The sequence below is a fragment of the Staurois parvus genome, unplaced genomic scaffold (genome assembly GCF_062004578.1).
Source record: "Staurois parvus isolate SC_StPar_1 unplaced genomic scaffold, SC_StPar_1.0 ptg000182l, whole genome shotgun sequence".
Classification (NCBI taxonomy): Eukaryota; Metazoa; Chordata; class Amphibia; order Anura; family Ranidae; genus Staurois; species Staurois parvus.
The window spans coordinates 40,699-57,504 of NW_028317978.1; the positions used below are offsets into that span (position 1 = coordinate 40,699).

The following is a 16,806-nucleotide window of genomic DNA, read 5'->3' on the forward strand; positions in this document are numbered from 1 at the left end:
CGCGAGGTATAATAAGTCTGACAAGGTGTGCGGTAGGAATAAGGAAGTTTCCAGAAGAGTCCAGGTTTTGTTGAATGTGGGCTGCCACCAGAAGAAGAGCTGGTCAAGTAAAGTGGCAAGGTAATAAGATTTCATATGTGGGAGTCCCGCTCCGCCTCTGGAGGATGGGCGGATTAGGAGATTTGTAGCATATCTAGGCTTTTTCGAATTCCAAAGAAATGTATTCAATGTTGCCTGAAGTTTTGTAAAAAAGATGTGAGGGACTGGGATAGGGAGCGTGCGAAAGATGTAAAGTATTTTGGGTAATATACACATTTTAACTGTCGCCAATCTGCCTAACATCGAGAGAGTAGTGGTGCGTAGACCTTTAATCTCTTGCGGAATAGATTCAAATAGTGGTTTAAAATTAGTGGTATATAGTTGGTTAGTCTTTGCAGTCAGTTTGATTCCCAGGTATGGGATGCTAAGTTTTTCCCAAGTGAAGGGGAAGTGTTTGGAGATTAGATTTTGGGTAATCTCAGGTGTGTGTAGATTCAGAATAGAAGATTTCGGTTCATTGAGTTTGTAGTAAGACATGGATGCGTAGTTTTGGATATGCGTTCGTATGGTTTTGAGGGAGTTGTATGGATTAGTAACCATTAGGATAATGTCGTCTGCAAATAGACTGATCTTGTGTTCGGATTTTAGGCATTTAATTCCTGCGAAATTGGGGTCGTTTCTAAGGGTGGTTGCTAGTGGTTCAATGAGTAGCGCAAAAATTATAGGGGATAGTGGGCAGCCTTGTCTAGTTCCGTTAGAGATGTAGAAGGGTTGAGAAAGTGTGCCGTTAGTCAGGACTCTGGCCGATGGCTTGGAGTACAGGGACAACATGGCCGACAGCATCCAGTCAGATATTCCAAATTTTGGAGTGTATGCGTCATAAACTTCCAGTGGATTCGGTCAAACGCTTTTTCTGCATCAAGCGATAGCAAAAGCGAAGGTTGGGTATCTAATTCAAGGTGGTGTATCAGGGATATGATCCGTCTGGTGGCGTCCGGAGCCTGTCTACCAGGAATAAATCCTACCTGGTCTGGATGGATTAAAGTCGGTAGGTAAGGGATTAGTCTTAGGGCAATTATCTTAGCCTATATCTTTATATCTGTATTAAGGAGCGAAATCGGTCTGTAATTTTGTACCAGTTGAGGGTCCTTACCTGGTTTCGGGATTGTGGTAATTATCGACTGCAGCATGTCTTGGGGGAATGCGCCACAGGTGGCGACATGGTTGTACAGGGGGGATAGGTGCGGAGAGAGGTCGGGGGCAAAGGCTTTGTAGTATTCATTAGTGAAGCCATCGTTTCCTGGTGATTTGTTCAGGGGAAGGGTGCGTATGATTTTTTCAATCTCAGTCGAGGAAATCGGTATAGAGATAGATTCAAGTTGAGACGGGGTTATGCGTGGGAGGTTAGTGTTATGTAGAAATTGCTCTATTGAATGTGTCGTGGGTTGGGTTGTATTGGCATCATCTTTTAGGTTATATAGTGTCTGATAGTAGACCGCAAAAGCATTTGCGATATCCTGTGGATTTGTCAGAGTGTTGTGCAAAGCAGGATGTCGGATTGTGGATATTTTGGTTTTAAGACGTTTTTGTTTGATAGTTTTACTAAGGAGTGAATTTGCCTGGTTACCGAGTGCATAGAATTTAGCTTTTGTTTTTTGTAGGTTGGTGTCGTATGTGTGCAGTAAAATGGTACGTAATTTATTCCTGTCTGAGTTCAGGGTCGCTGTTATAGCGGGGTTTGGATTCTGTTTGTTGAGTTTTTCGTTCGAGCGAATGGAAGTCATGAGCTGATCAATTTGTTGAGAACGCTGTCTCTTAGTGCGGGCGTTTAACTGGATGAGTATACCTCTCATGTAGGCCTTATAGGCCAACCAAAGTGTGGTAATAGATATATCATGGGTGGCGTTGGTGTCAAAAAAGTTTTTGGGCTTCTTGGATACGCTTCTGGTTCTCCGGTGTTGTTAAAAGTGTAGAGTTGAGTCTCCAGATGGGTGGGAGCGCTGTGTTTTGGTCATCGTCTAATGATATATGGATTGGGGCATGGTCCGACCAGGTTATAGTCCCAATTTTGGATGCTGTCACTTGTTGCAATGTCCATTTGTCTGTGATAAACATGTCTATGCGTGAGTATGAAAGATGTGGAGGAGAGTAATAAGTATAATCTCTTTCAGAGCCATGTTGACATCTCCAGATGTCATAAAGGTCATTGTCGTGCAGAAACTGATTAAGAGTTGGTTTCGTGGATTTTGGAGTAGAGAAAGAGTCCATCTCCGAATGTCCCGTAATGTTGAGATCACCACCGATGATGAGTTTCCCTTGTTTAAGTATGGAGATGGTTTTGTAAAGTTTACGGTAGAAACATAGCTGTTTGCAGTTCGGGCCATAAACATTTACTAAGGTATGAGTCTTGTCATTTATTTGGCATACTAAAATGTGGAAGCGTCCAAGTGGATCTGCCTTCTGTGATAAGAGGGGAAATGAGAGAGAATCCTTAATGGCCGTGATCACTCCATTCTTCTTTTTAGGGTTAGTTGCCATAAATGTTTGAGAGAAACGATGAAGGTATAGTTTGGGCGCCTTTTCGGTAGCAAAGTGTGTTTCCTGTATAAAGAGTATGTCCGCTTGTGACTTCCGTGCTTCTCTAGAGAGTAACGAACGTTTATATGGCGAATTTAGGCCTCGGACGTTGAATGATGTAAAATGAATCATTTGAAATCGTGATTCCTCGCTTTTCCGTAACCTGAGGTGGTGTTTGGGAGAGGCATATGATCATGTATCTTGCGAGAGGATAAACATGTAAGTGGAGGTGATAGGATTGTGACTCAATCGGAGTGTTGAGGGGAGTATTCCAAGGTGTGTCGAAGTACGTGACATATGGATGTTGCGTGGGTATCCAAAGGTGCCATGGTAGGGAAGGGGTAAGGTTATAAAGAACAACAATAAAAAAAGATTTGCGAAAAATGCAAATATCCCAAGTAGCCAACTTTGCTACCTCAAAACCGGGGGGGTGCGGGTGGGCTTGACCGCCAGGCGGGGGTCGAGCCAGTTGCAACCATTTTAAACGAACTTTGCCAAATACAGGCCAAATGCCAGACAGATCGGATGAAGAAATGGCTCCTGGGAAAAAGTATGGACATATTTTAGTAAAAGGAGGAAAAATATGTCTTGTAAAGATCATGTTGCCTCCATAGAGCTATGCGCGGGTTCTTGCGGTTCCGCAGGGAGGATATTCCAGGTTTTCAGTAGATCCAGGCCCGCCTCCAATGTTTTGATAGTAAAAATTCTACCATGTTGCCGCACCATTAGTTTGGTGGGGAACCCCCACTGGTATGCTATGCCATGGTTTCTTAGGGCCTTGGTGATAGATATCATTCGTTTTCTGTTAAGGAGGGTAGCTTTGGATAAATCAGCATATAATCGGAGATTTGTGTACAATGGTGGGAGCGGCGGTGGATTTCGGGCCGCCGACATAATTTTATCTTTCACATGGAAAAAATGAATGCGGGCTAATACATCCCTAGGTGTGGATGCCGGCAAAAAGGAGGGTTTAGGTAGGCGATGTGCCCGGTCAATTGCGAACTCTAAGTCAGAGATTGAAGGGAGGAGGATTTTGATATATTGCTGTATGTATGGGATTAAGTCAGCGTTGGTGACAGATTCGGGAATTCCTCTGAATTTGATGTTGTTGCGACGTGATCTGTCTTCTAAATCAGCTAATGTTTGATTGATTTGCTCAATGTCATTCGAGTGCTCTATGTGCGCATCAATTAGGTTGTTGTGCGCCGTTATTATGTCTCCCATGCTATTCTCAATGTGGCTGATTCTATGTTCTTGTTGTTGTACTAAAGTTGACAGTTGGTTGAGTGGCGTAAAGATATCGTTATGTAGAGATTGGCGTAACGACGTAAGCATGTTTTTCATGCATATTTCTGTCAGAGGTATGTCTGACGCAGGGAATGCTTCTAAGTCAGGCATAGCTGCGTGGGGTGGCTGTAATGGAGGATTTAAGGCCTGGTGAAGTGTGCTAGGGTCCTGTTCTAGCCGTGGCCTGGATTTAGCTGGGCTGCGTAATGTAGGGGACAGTGGGGGTGACAACTCACCAGGGTCCCCGGGGTACAGTGAGTGCTGCAGCCTGGAATCTTGTTGCTGAGCCCTGTAGTCCTCCTGCTGAGCGCTCCTGCTGTCTCCCTGTCTGCAGCCGCGGGCGCCATCTTGGATTCCCGTCCCAATGGCCGGGAAGAATTGTGTCAGCTTCCCTGGCTGATCCAGGGATTTTTTCCTCCTCGGCATGGCTGCGGGTGGTTGAGCACCTTATGCTTATCGGTGCCGTGCTGTTGCGGATTCCCAGTGCCGGTTTGAGCCGCTTATAGGCTGGCGGGTGGACGGCGCTGTCTCACTGCACGTCCACCTTCATTGCTGGCCGCGCATGCGCCCCCCTGTGCGGGTAATTTTAAAGTACATGTAGACTTAAAAATATATTCTTTTCAAGTATGTATTCATAACTCAATAAATTACCTTCTATTGCTCTCAGCCTCCTCCAAATCTCAATATTCCTTTTTTGCACCTGTGACCCAACATCATGGTAGAGGGTGGCTATAATCGTTACTCATGGTCCCACTGTAAGTCACATGACTGACTAGAGACTATGATGTGTAGTGTGTGCACAGAGCACTGCACATGACCACAGCAAACATGCACGGCTTGTTTCAAACAAACAGAAGCGAGAGGGAAAAGGATAGGTTCCAGAGCTCATGGAAGTTACAAAGTCAGAAAAACACAGTAAGAAATGTTTTCATGAAAAACAGATTACAGGGCTATTAAGTAGTGGATATGCATGGATTATTTTTACAAGGATATTGAATAGTGTCCCCTTAAGCCTCCATTTTTAATTTTAGGTTTTTACTGCAATACAGAGCTGTTAGGCCTCTTGCACACAGTACTGATGTTTGAGCATCTGCTTTTTTTAAACGTAATTTCATGCGTTTGTATTGCGTGTATTTGTGCGTATTTATGCACAGTTCGTGCACAATATACTCTTAGGGAACATTATTTATGCTCATATGCGCATATTCGTATGCAGGCACATGGCGTAAATTACCAACCAAAAATGCAGATTTTCCTTTTTTTTTTTAATTGACAAGTATGCGGCACTTGTTTACGTACTTGTGTGCAAATGCACACTGTAAACAATGGGCTACATTTTACCTCAGTAAAAAAACAAAACAAAAAAAAAAGATGTACTGAGCTTTTTCAAGCAGCAGTGTGCAAGAAGCCTTATGCAGGCCATAGACGGTTCGTTTATCGGACGATTTTTCGTTTGAAAAACAAAACATTGTTCGTTCTGTAAACCAAGGTTGCCACCAATGATTGTGAAAATCGTCCGTTTTTCACGAATTTTCCAGCATGACCGATAAAGAAATGAGGAGGAACCACAAAAATCGGCCGATGCCATTGCCCCACTAATAGTGCAAAAATTGGCCGATTATTATTTTGGACGAAAATTCGGCTGATAAACAAACAGTCTATGGCCTGCATTAGAGAGATTTCTCCTTCCATGAAGATCAGACTGACAATGTTATCCCAAGATCGGGTATAAGGGAAAATCTGCAACAGAGACCCAAACAGTAATAAGAAAGCTGTGACGGGGGTTCTAATTTTGTCCCCCTCTAAAAATAAAAACATTCATTAAGGTCTGTGTTACTGTTACAGATTTCCTCCCACCTCCTCTCCGATAAGGGGAAATCTCACTAAAGGAGTCCCAGATAGAAGTAAAAACCTGACACTTTAAAGCTGGTTCCAACAAGCACCTTGATACTTCACTGTTGCGATGTTCAGCCACCAGGAACAAAGAACATTACCTTTTATTTTCAGATAAGGGGGTGCATGTGACTTGCTTTCCTTTTTTAATAGTGATGGTGCTAATGCTTAGCGATTGGCGGCACAGCACCCAATGCACTCACATTCGGGAAATGTTTTCAATTTGTTATTACTTTACAGAAAGTGAAGAAAAAAAAAAGAAAAAGAATATTAAGCTGTTCAAAAAATTATCTATACGTGTATATATGAGCAATTTTAACCTTCTCATTTTGTGAGTGGCCTTTTAATTCTTAAAGTGTGTATATGGTTACTGTACCATTGGAGATTTTTTTTTTTTTTCTTCCTGTGGCAATGATAGCTGGTGGAGAGGAGTGAGAAGATCACTTCATAGGTCTTATGTGGAGTTTTACAAGCAAATCATGCCAACCATGAGAGTGGGAGGCATATATGTTTGGAGAGAGAAAACCCAAAAGGGAGTGATTTCTCACGAGCACATGGTGGGGTTTTTTGGGATAAAAAGCGGCAAGTTTATGGAGATAACTGGAGCACTTAAAAATGCACTCAACTGATACCATGGACTTATTTGATTAAGAATCACGATTGTTTGATGATTCAACATTTATTGTGTATATTTGTGTGTTTTTTTTTTTTACAGTGCTACTGTGAAGGACACTTTTTCACATGAGAGTATTCATTTGTTAAAAACAAAATGGCATTTTTTTTGTTACTCGCTGTAAAAATCTCTTTCTCTGAGTTCACTGACGGACACAGAGTCTTGCATTCTGGACCATAGGGTTATATCGCCACCTACAGGAGTAGGACACTAGGCAGGAAAAAGAAACTCAGCACCGCCTATGGGCAGTCTTGGCTGAGATAAAACCCCTCTCTGCATAGGCAATCCAGTTAGTAACAAGCAGTGTCAGCAAAAAAGAAAAAAAAATTCATAGGAGGTGCTATGTCAGTCAATGAACTCAGAGAAAGGGATTTTACAGTAACAAAAAAATCCCGTTTTCTCTTTTGTTCATTGACAGACCCAGAGTCTTCCATTCTCAACCACAGGGATGTCGCAAAGCAGTGCCAATCAGTGAGGGGTAGGAAAAACCAAGGAAAAAAACCAGGCCAACATGAGCCCAACTAGAAAACAACCCCCAAAGAGAACAGAAACCTCAAAAAAGAAACAGCTGCCTGCAATACCTTACGGGTAAAACATGCATCTGAAGATGCTAAGACATCCACCTTGTAAAATTTTGTAAAGTTGTGCACAGATGTCCAGGTAGCTGCCTTGCAGATTTGAGGCACAGACGCCCGATGATGGAAGGCCCAAGAGGTACTAAGCACAGGGGTAGTGTGTGCAGTTACGAGAAAGGGAGGAACCTAACCCTTAATGGCGTAAGCTTGAACAACTGTCTGCCCAATCCATCTAGAAATGGCAGCAGAAGATGCTGCCACACCTCTCCTTGGCCCCTCCGTGATCACAATAAGGGAATCTGACCTCCGAAAAGACTAACAGACAAATACACTCGAATTGCTCGAATCACATCCAACCAAGGTGTACAGAAAGAACTCCTTAGGATGCGACGGGCGAGGACATAAGGACGGTAGGACAATGTCCTTGTTTAAATTAAAGTCAGAGACCAGCTTTGGGAGAAAGGAAGGACACGGATGGAGAACCACTTTATCTTTGTGCACCACCAAATAAGGAGACCTACAAGACAAAGCAGCCAACTTCGATACTCTGCGGGTGGAAGTGATAGCCACCAAATAAGCCACCTTTTATGACAGAGTTAGAAAGGTAATCTCCCTGATACGCTCAAAGGGAGGCTTTTGGAGAACAGAGAGAACCAGATTCAGATCCCATGGTTGCAACAGGGAGCGCACAGGGGGTGCCACATGCCCAACTCCTTGAACAAAAGTATGGATCAAAGAGTGCAAGGATAGAGGACGGTGAAATAAAACAGTCAGAGTGGAAACCTGGCCCTTGAAGGTACTTTAGCGCCAGCTTCTTCTCAACACCCTGTTGCAGAAAAGACAAAATTCTAGCCATCAAAAAGGAACAAGTTAGAACCCCTGCAGCCTCACACCAGGAAATATATACCTTCCAGGTGTAATGGTATATCTTCCTAGCCTTCAGCATGGTAGGAATCACCGACTCTGACAGACCCGTCTCAGAAACTGGCTTTCAATAGCCAAGCCATTAAAGTCAGTGGCCATAAAGCGGGGTGGAAGATTGGACCTTGATCTGCTCTAAGCGGCAGACGCCAAAGAACGTCCATGACCAGCCGCACCACGTCGGCATACCAAGGGCGGAGAGGCCAATCCGGAACCACCAAGATGAACGCAATGCCTTTGGCCTCTATCCTTCGCAGCAGCCGGGGTAGACGCTTGAGAGGAGGAAACGCCAACATTTGACGGCAGTCCGCCTGCCAATTTTCCAGACCGTGGATATACACGGCAGAGAGAGCTGGTACATGGCGCTCTGCCCACCTCAGAATGCGGGAGGCATCCAGCAACACCGCCACACTCAGTGTCCCTCCCTGGTGGTTGACATAGGCTACTGCCGTAGTATTGTCTGCCTGGATTCGGACCGGGTGCCTTCGAAGATGCTCCGTCCACTGTTGCAGGCGGAGTCTGATTGCCCGGAGCTCCAAGACACTGATTGGTAGTCAGGACTCCTCTGGCACCCATCAACCCTGGGCCAAGCTTGCCCCCAGTACTCCTCCCCAGCCAAACAGCCTGGCGTTTGTTGTGACCACTGTGCAATGCAAGGGAAGACATTATTTCCCCTCCTGAAGGACAGGAGGCCGAAGCCACCAAAGCAGAGACATCCTGGTCTTTTGACCCAGACAAACCTGGGTGTCCAAGGAGTTGGAGGACTTGGCCAAACTTGGACAGGACTTCCCTCTGAAGTGACCTTGTATGAAACCGCCTCAAAGGCAGAGACCATCAGTTCCAGGACTTGCATGCAACAGCGAAGAGAGGGCCACCCGCAGGACAGCAACAAGCGAACCACCGATTAAAGCTTCTGTAGCTCATACAGCGGAAGGAACACCTTGGCCAACGCCGTGTTGCGAGCCAGATACTCCAGCTTCCTGGTTGGGGTCAGAGTGGATTTCTGGATGTTCAGGACCCACCCAAACTCCAGCAAGGTGCTTATCGTGATCGCCACGTCGTCCCTCAAGGCTGAGTGAGACTTCGCCCTCAGTAGAAGGTCGTCCAGATAACCAATCACGGAAATCCCCCATTGTCAGAGTAAGGTCAGAACCAGAGCCAGCACCAGTGATAATGCAGGTCTCCCATCGCAAAGCGAAGCAAATGCTGGTGTCTGGTAGAGATGGGGATTTGTATGTAGGCATCCTGGATATCGATTCGTTGCTACAGGTTGGAAGAACAAGACTGGAATTCTATTTTATACCCAGACAGAATCAGCTCGTGGACCCACTTGTCAGAAATCAGGGAGGTCCACAGAGTGGCAAAGCAGTGAAGACGACCCCCCACCCTGGAAAATGGTGGGGACAGACCTTTACGCTGGGGAGAACTTGTCCGCCGGCTTGACAGTCCAAGGGCACTTGGTACCCCTGTAGGGGGCCTTGAACAGCTTGGAACCCTTATCAGCAGATCTGGGGGGGGTGAAAAAAATTTCTTGTGAACAGAAAAAGAAGGACCGTGCTTGAGACATGGTTCTTTCCCCCGTGCAGTGCAGGACGCGGCAACTGGAGTCTGCGGAAGAAAAGTACTCTCCCCCCAGTAAGATTTTTTTAAGATGTCATCCAGGGTGGCCCCGAAGAGGCGCTCACTCTGGAAGTGCAAATCTGTGAGAGCCTTCTTTGATGTCTGATCTGCAGAACAACATTCGAGCACCACAGCTGTAATGGAAAGCCTGGAAAGCAAGGGGGCCCCATCCAGGGATGTGTCACACACAACCGTAAGGCCCTTGCCCAGCTGGTTCACCAATTCCACATAAGCGGGGGGAACTTGCACCCCCCCCAGGCCGTGGTGAAGGTGTTTGTCACTATTCAGTGAGGGTCTGGGACACCAGGGCAGTGGCCAAAACCAGTCAAACAGCCGAGCCAGCAATAGTGAACAGCAGGGGTGTAATCGCCTCCACCTTCATGTCTGCCAGATCCTTAAAGGATGGAGACTCCTTCACCGGTATCATGGTTGCTTTATTCAACCTGGAAATCAGAGGGTCCACGATAGGTGGTTCATTCCACTTCTTCAGAAGAGATTCATCGAAAGGGATAATGCACGGCAAATGGTTTATGCGTGCCAAAGGGGACAGATACCTCCGTAACTGAACAGGCTGCTGCAGGGCTACAAGAAAATGGCTGGTGCTCTTTGGGAAGATGGCTGCCGGGAAAAAAACCCAATAAGCGCGCCGAACCAGCCACAGGACCAGGCTGAAGCATCACATGGCACCCTTCACCCCCACAGCAAGCCAGGAAAGCAACACAACTTGTCAGAGCTGGAGGACAGCCTGGTATGCAACCCCAAGGTAACTGCTATCACCCAGAAGGTGGCCCAGACCAAGATAGGGTGGTGAAGGGGGACCCAGGAGCAAATCTGGAAATACAAGGGGTCTGGCAGGGAGGAGGGGACCCCGCAGGGCTGACCATCCCAGGGAGCACCTGCGCCCAGCACCCAGAAGAGAGGGGGGGGGGAGGCAAATGTTACTTAATCCAGGGAGGCTGCAGGTATGCTCCAGAGACTGAACCACCTCTCCATCGAAGTGTGGGGGGGCTGTTGGCAAAGGCAGCGTTGTGAAGCGGACATCCAGAGCCCTGTCATATGCAACCCTATGAGACGTTAAACTTGCCGGCCCAATCCAGGGTGGGGAACGTCACGGCCCACCCTGCGCTTCACTAGGGTCTGCACATGTTTGCTGGCCAGACTGGGGTGACCACTGGATCTATATTATTTAGCCAGTCACCCAGCCTAGTTATTGATTGAAGATCTCCGCAGGAAAAAACCCAGGAAACACGTAGAAAAAGAAAAAGAAAAAAAAAAGGACAAAATCTTACAGAACCACAGGTCCCAGCAGGGAGTAAGGTCACTACTCTTGAACACTAGGCAGGAAAAACTGGACTGCCTATGCAGAGAGGGGGTTTATATCAGCCAGGACTGCCCATAGGCGGTACCTGTAGATGGCGATATAACCCTATGGTCGAGAATGGAAGAGGTTACGTCCGTCAATGAATGAAAGAGAAAAGAGCAGTGTCTGCATTTTTCTTTACAAACTCCACTTTCTAGTGAATCGCTGAATATTTAGTTGTATAACCACTGTTTCTTAAAACTGCTTCACATCTGTGTTGCATGGAGTCAACAAACTTCTGGCACCTGTGAACAGGTATTCCAGCCCAGGACATTTCCACTACATTCCACAATTGCTCTGCATTTCTTGGTTTTACCTCAGAAACAGCATTTTTGATATCACCCCACAAGTTTTCTATTGGATTAAGGTCTGGGGATTGGGCTGGTCACTCCATAAAGTTAACCTTCTTGGTCTATAACATGATGCTGCTCGCTTACTTTGTTTGAGGTTGTTCTCTTGTTGAAACTCTCATTTCAAGGGCATTTCCTCTTCAGCATAAGGCAACATGACCTCCTTAAGTATTTTGATGTATTCAAACTGATCCATGACCCCTAGTATGCGATAAATAGGCCCAACACCGTAGTATGAGAAACATACCCATATCATGATGCTTGTGTCAGCATGCTTCACTGACCTCACAGTGTACTGTGGCTTGAATTCAGTGTTTGGGGGACAGAGGTTGCAAACACGGATGAATTTGCACAGACATACCATCAAGGAACATAAAGAAGATGACCTCTGCACACCTGTAGGACACCATTTCTCACAACCAGGCCACAATATGGAAGACCTCAATATTTTAGTTCTGAAAGGAAAATTTAAATCCATCCAGGAAAGAAAAACATTTGAACTAAGAATGATAATTCTATTTGACACAAAAGATAACGGTCTTAATTTGGACATGGGATTCCTCAACCATTATCCGACAGTTTTATGACTATTAGCTAAAACTTGACCCCCTCTGTGTGAGTGTTGTATCCCCCCCTCCCCCCCTTGCTTTTGATGTATCTTATCTGTAGCCCTTTTTTTTTTTTTTTTCTCAATCCCTTCTAACATTCTGCTTAAACTTTGTGATTTGTATAGTACTGCTTGGACTTTGAAGAAGGGGACATACCCCGAAAGCTTGTCCTCAAAATTATATGTTAGTGCAAATAAAAAAAGTATCACGGACAGTACTCAATTGTTTGGGTCATCTGACAAAACTGTCTGTGGCCCTAGACTCAAAAAGAACAATCTTGCATTCATCAGTCCACAAAACGTTGTGCCATTTCTCTTTAGGCCAGTCAATGTGTTCTTCGGCAAATTGTAACCTCTTCAGTACATATTTTTTCAACAATGGGACTTTGTAGGGGCTTCTTTCTGATAGCTTGGCTTCACATAGACGTCTTCTAGTTGTTACAGTATACACAGGTAACTTAAGACCTTCTCTGATCATTGGCTGAGTCTTTGCCATTTTGGCTATTCAATCCATTTGAATGGTAGTTTTCCGCTTTCTTCCACGTCTTTCTTGTTTTGGTTGCCATTTTAAAGCGTTTGAAATCATTTTACCTTAGCAGCCTATCAGTTTCTGCACTTCTTTATATGTTTTCTCCTCTCCAATCAACTTTTAATCAAGGTACGCTGTTCTTCTGAACAATGTCTGGAACAACCCATTTTATTCAGATTTTCAGAGAGAAGAATGTACATTTGCTGCTTTTGTCCTTAAATATGGGACACCTATTTGACACCTGTTTTTTCACAGACTGAATGTCCCCACTAATAGAACTCCACACTGTTATTATTTTTAACACGACCCTTTCAATTCATGATTCAATTACACAGAATCAACAGCATGCATGTCATGACTGTTAGGACTGTTGGTTTTCTATTACTATACTATGCCTACTAGTAAATTATTTGTCATGTAGAATATAATCTATACCAAAACAGTGATTTATCTAGTTAGCGATTTTGAACTGCTGTTATTTTGAACACAGCTGTACAATGAATATCTCCTAACTGTGCACGGATATTCTCTATTTCTTCAGCCGGTTGCATCAGCAGCGCATGCACACAGAGCTCTGAATTGAAGACATAATGAGCATGCTGTAATCCACAGCACTGTGCCGCGACTGACTCCTGTGCACATGCACGGAAGTGACGTCATTGCGGTCCGATAATTCAAACGGCCAGAGCCGGAAGGAAGACTGGGTGAAGATGGAAGCCCTGGAAGCAGTGATTGCTGGAAGGCTTTGTTTTAAGGTAAGTCTACATCAATAACACCTAATGATGCTATACAGTAAAATTACATAATACAGTATGATTATGAATAAATGACCATAAGCTTTTTCACAAAGCCAATCACTCAATGCAAGCAGCACAAGGGGAGTACATCCATGCAGCAAAGCTTTACCTGTTGCATCGTTCCTAGTCTGCAGCCAGGAACATGAACCTAGAAATTAAAAGATCATTCAAGACATAGAACACCAGATATGCCCAATTTTGAAGTGAAAGGGAATTTTATATGGTTTTGTAAATGTTCCTCATTTATAACTTTCCAGAATAAACTGCACAATTTCTACAAATGTTTTCTTTTTGTCAGGTAAATATGAAATATTACATATGACCATTTAACATGTATCTCTTTATAGCCAGCTTTATGCTTTCTCCATCCCCCTTCCTGCCTGCTATGTTCAGTCTGGAGTTTGTTAGGCAGCCTGAAGACAGAACAGCTTCTGCTCTACGATACCAGTATTATGGGTGCATACTGAATTGAGTTCTATAATCACAACATACATTTCAATTTTCTTTTTTTAACATCAGCATTGAATAGTAATACAATTGACTGAATGGTATTTCTGTCAACCCAAATACAAAGCAAAAGTGTACTCAATAAATCTCCTTTTATGTTGTAAATGCTGCTTGTCTACTCCCAATTTCTTTCCACCACTTCCTGGATTCCCTGCATGCCTTACAGCTTCTTCCCAGCTCATTCATTTGGCTTACTTTTGATTTCTACTGGCTACTTATCTAACAGTACACCTTTCAGTGATGCTATGGTGTCTTTTCTGTAATGACTGTACCCCCTATAGTTTAGAAGGCAGGCTTTTTGAAAGGTGTGACACAAGCAGTGCATTTTCACAAGGAACACAAGGCAATAGTGAATGTGTCTCAGAATTCAAGGGTGTAAGGTGTGGGATTCTTCAAAAAGTTCTCAAATTTCAAGATTCAGTTTCAAGTTAATAAGGGTAGGTAGGCCATAAATAACGTGTGTATATTTTATTTTTATGTTTGTGTGTGTGTATTTTATTTTTATATATGTGCGTATGTATGTGGTTGTTTTAAACAATTCTCAATGCCTATGTGTGAAATAATGGGATACAAAACATCTAGCCAAAGTAAAGTTTAACCACTTTAAAAGTAGTAATAAACTAATTGCAACTACACCAGTAAAAGCATAATACCAGAAATCAATGCACTTTTAAACAGATAGGGATAAATTAAAGTGTCAGAATTCTTACAATTTCTGCAGTTTGCTTTTTCTGTAGTCCGTTTCATTTTAAGCCAGCACTATATTTACAGAAAACTCTACTGCACTCTCCAACCCATACTGCTGTCCTTTTTGCACGTCACTGCATCAATCTTGCGCATGTGCAATAAGATAAAGTCAAGCATGAACTGATGGTCAGCACTCTTGCAGCATTAAAATGTAATGCTGGAGAGTAAAGCTAATAAACATGGCATGCATCTCTACAGATTGATGACACGCTCAGTATGCAGTCAATCGGGATTCTAATGCGCATGCGGAGTGATGTCAGCAAAAAAAAAAAGAGGAGGGCGTTATCTACTAAACTATGCACCTTGAAAGACGCTAAAAGGTACTTAACCACTTGCCTACCAGGCACTTATACCCCCTTTCTTACCAGGCCAATTTTCAGCTTTCAGCGCTGCTGCACTTTGATTGACAATTGCGCGGTCATGCAACATTGTACCCATATGAAATTTTGATCATTTTTTTCTCACAAATAGAGCTTTCTTTTGGTGGTATTTAATTGCCACTGGGCGCTTTACTTTTTGCGCTATAAATAAAAAAAGTGCAAAAAATTTGAAAAAAAAATTAATTTTTCTTTGTTTCTATTATAAAATTTTTCAAACAGGGATTTTTTCTCCTTCACTGATGTGCGTTGATGAGGCAGCACTGATAGGCGGCACTGATGGGCACTGATAGGCAGTACTAATGAGGTGGCACGGATAGGCGGCACTAATATGCAGCACTGATAGGCGGCACTGATAGGTGACACTGATGATGGGTACTGATAGACGGCACTGACTGGCATCACTGCTGGGCACTGACTGGCGGCACTGACTGGCACAACCCCTGGGCACTGACTGGTGGCACTGACTGGCAGCACTGCTGGGCTGCACTGGTGGGTGGCACTGGTGGGCAACACAGGTGGGTGGGCACAGGTGGGTGGCACTTCTGGGCACAGGTAGGTGGCACTTCTGGGCACAGGTGTGTGACACTGCAGAGTGGCACAGGTGGGTGCACTGCTGGGCACAGGTGGGTGCACTGCTGGGCACAGGTGGGCGGAGCTAGTGGGCGCACTGCTGGGCACAGGTGGGCGGAACTTGCGGGTGGCACTGCTGGGCACCGATCATCAGGGCACTGATCATCAGTGTCCTGATGATCGGTGCCGATCCCCGCTGTGACAACTGCCGGTTCTCGGCAGTACTTTCCTCACGATCTGACAGCGTGAGGAAAGTGCAGCCGAGAACCGGCACTTGCATTTCCCTGTGATCAGCGTGTCATTGGACACCGCTGATCACGTGGTAAAAGGCCGCTGGGATCGGCCTTTTACCACATCACGTGATCAGCTGTGTCCGTAGGACACAGCGTTCACGGAGATCGCTGGGTGCGCGCCTCGCGTTCTGGGGGGACGTCATATGACGTCCACCCAGAACTGGCCGGCCACAGTGAAGCCGTCATTCGGCTATCTGCGGTCGGCAACTAGTTAATAGTATGTCATGCTATTCTGGTTTAAATGCCACTGACCTGTCCAAGAGAGTTTACTATCACTTTAACACCAGTCTAATTCCGACACTTCTCTCGTACATGTAAAATTCTGTACTTTTTTTTTTTGCTAGAAAATTTAGAACCCCCAAACATTTTTTGTTAGCAGAGGCCCTAGAGAATAAAATGGTGGGTGTTGCAATTTGTTATGTTACATGGTATTTGCACAGCAATTTTTCAAATGCAATTTTTTATTTTTTAGAACAAATGCCCTTTAATGAATTTTATTGCAAAATAAACACAATATGATACCCAACTGTTTGGTAAAATATAAAAGGTCGATGTTATGCTGAGTACATAGATACTCAACATGTCAAGCTTAAAAATTGCCATGCTTGTGGAATGGCAACAAACTATGGTACTTAAATCTCCATTGGCAATGTTTAAAAGCCACTACAGGTTACCAGTTTAGAGTTACATAGGAGGTCTGGTATTAGAATGATTGCTCTTGCTATAACATTTGCGGTGATAACTCACATGTGTGGTGTGAACACCGTTTACGTAGGTGTGAGAGACCTATGTTCGCATGCAAACACGGGGGAGAGGGGAAGTTTCCATTTTTTTTTTTTAATTACTTTACTACACTTTTTGGTTTTCACGCTGTCCATTTACATTTTTTTAAATCACTGTTATTGATATTACATGGGATGGAGCATCTTCACATTCATTAGGATAGTGATGTCCCAAAGCACTGAATATAAGGTGAGTTCGCCATAGCAGCCAAAGATATCGCCTTCGGTGGCTCAACCATCACATTGAAAACTTTGTAAAAGTATGAAGGTAGCAACTTTCCAAACTTGAGCTACCAAAA

General features: G+C 44.4%; 1 protein-coding gene across 2 annotated transcripts in view; it reads right to left on the minus strand.

Moving 5' to 3' along the window:
* SEC31B (SEC31 homolog B, COPII component) overlaps nt 1–16,806 on the minus strand; it is a 186,995-nt gene that overhangs the window by 30,017 nt on the left and 140,172 nt on the right. The window contains exon 22 of one of the 2 annotated variants that reach the window (XM_089677220.1): nt 13,338–13,376. The exons of the other annotated variant lie outside the window; for it this stretch is intronic. Within the exon in view, the coding sequence (XP_089533346.1) occupies nt 13,338–13,376 (39 nt within the window). The remainder of the gene's footprint in view (nt 1–13,337; nt 13,377–16,806) is intronic. 2 annotated transcript variants of the gene reach the window in all.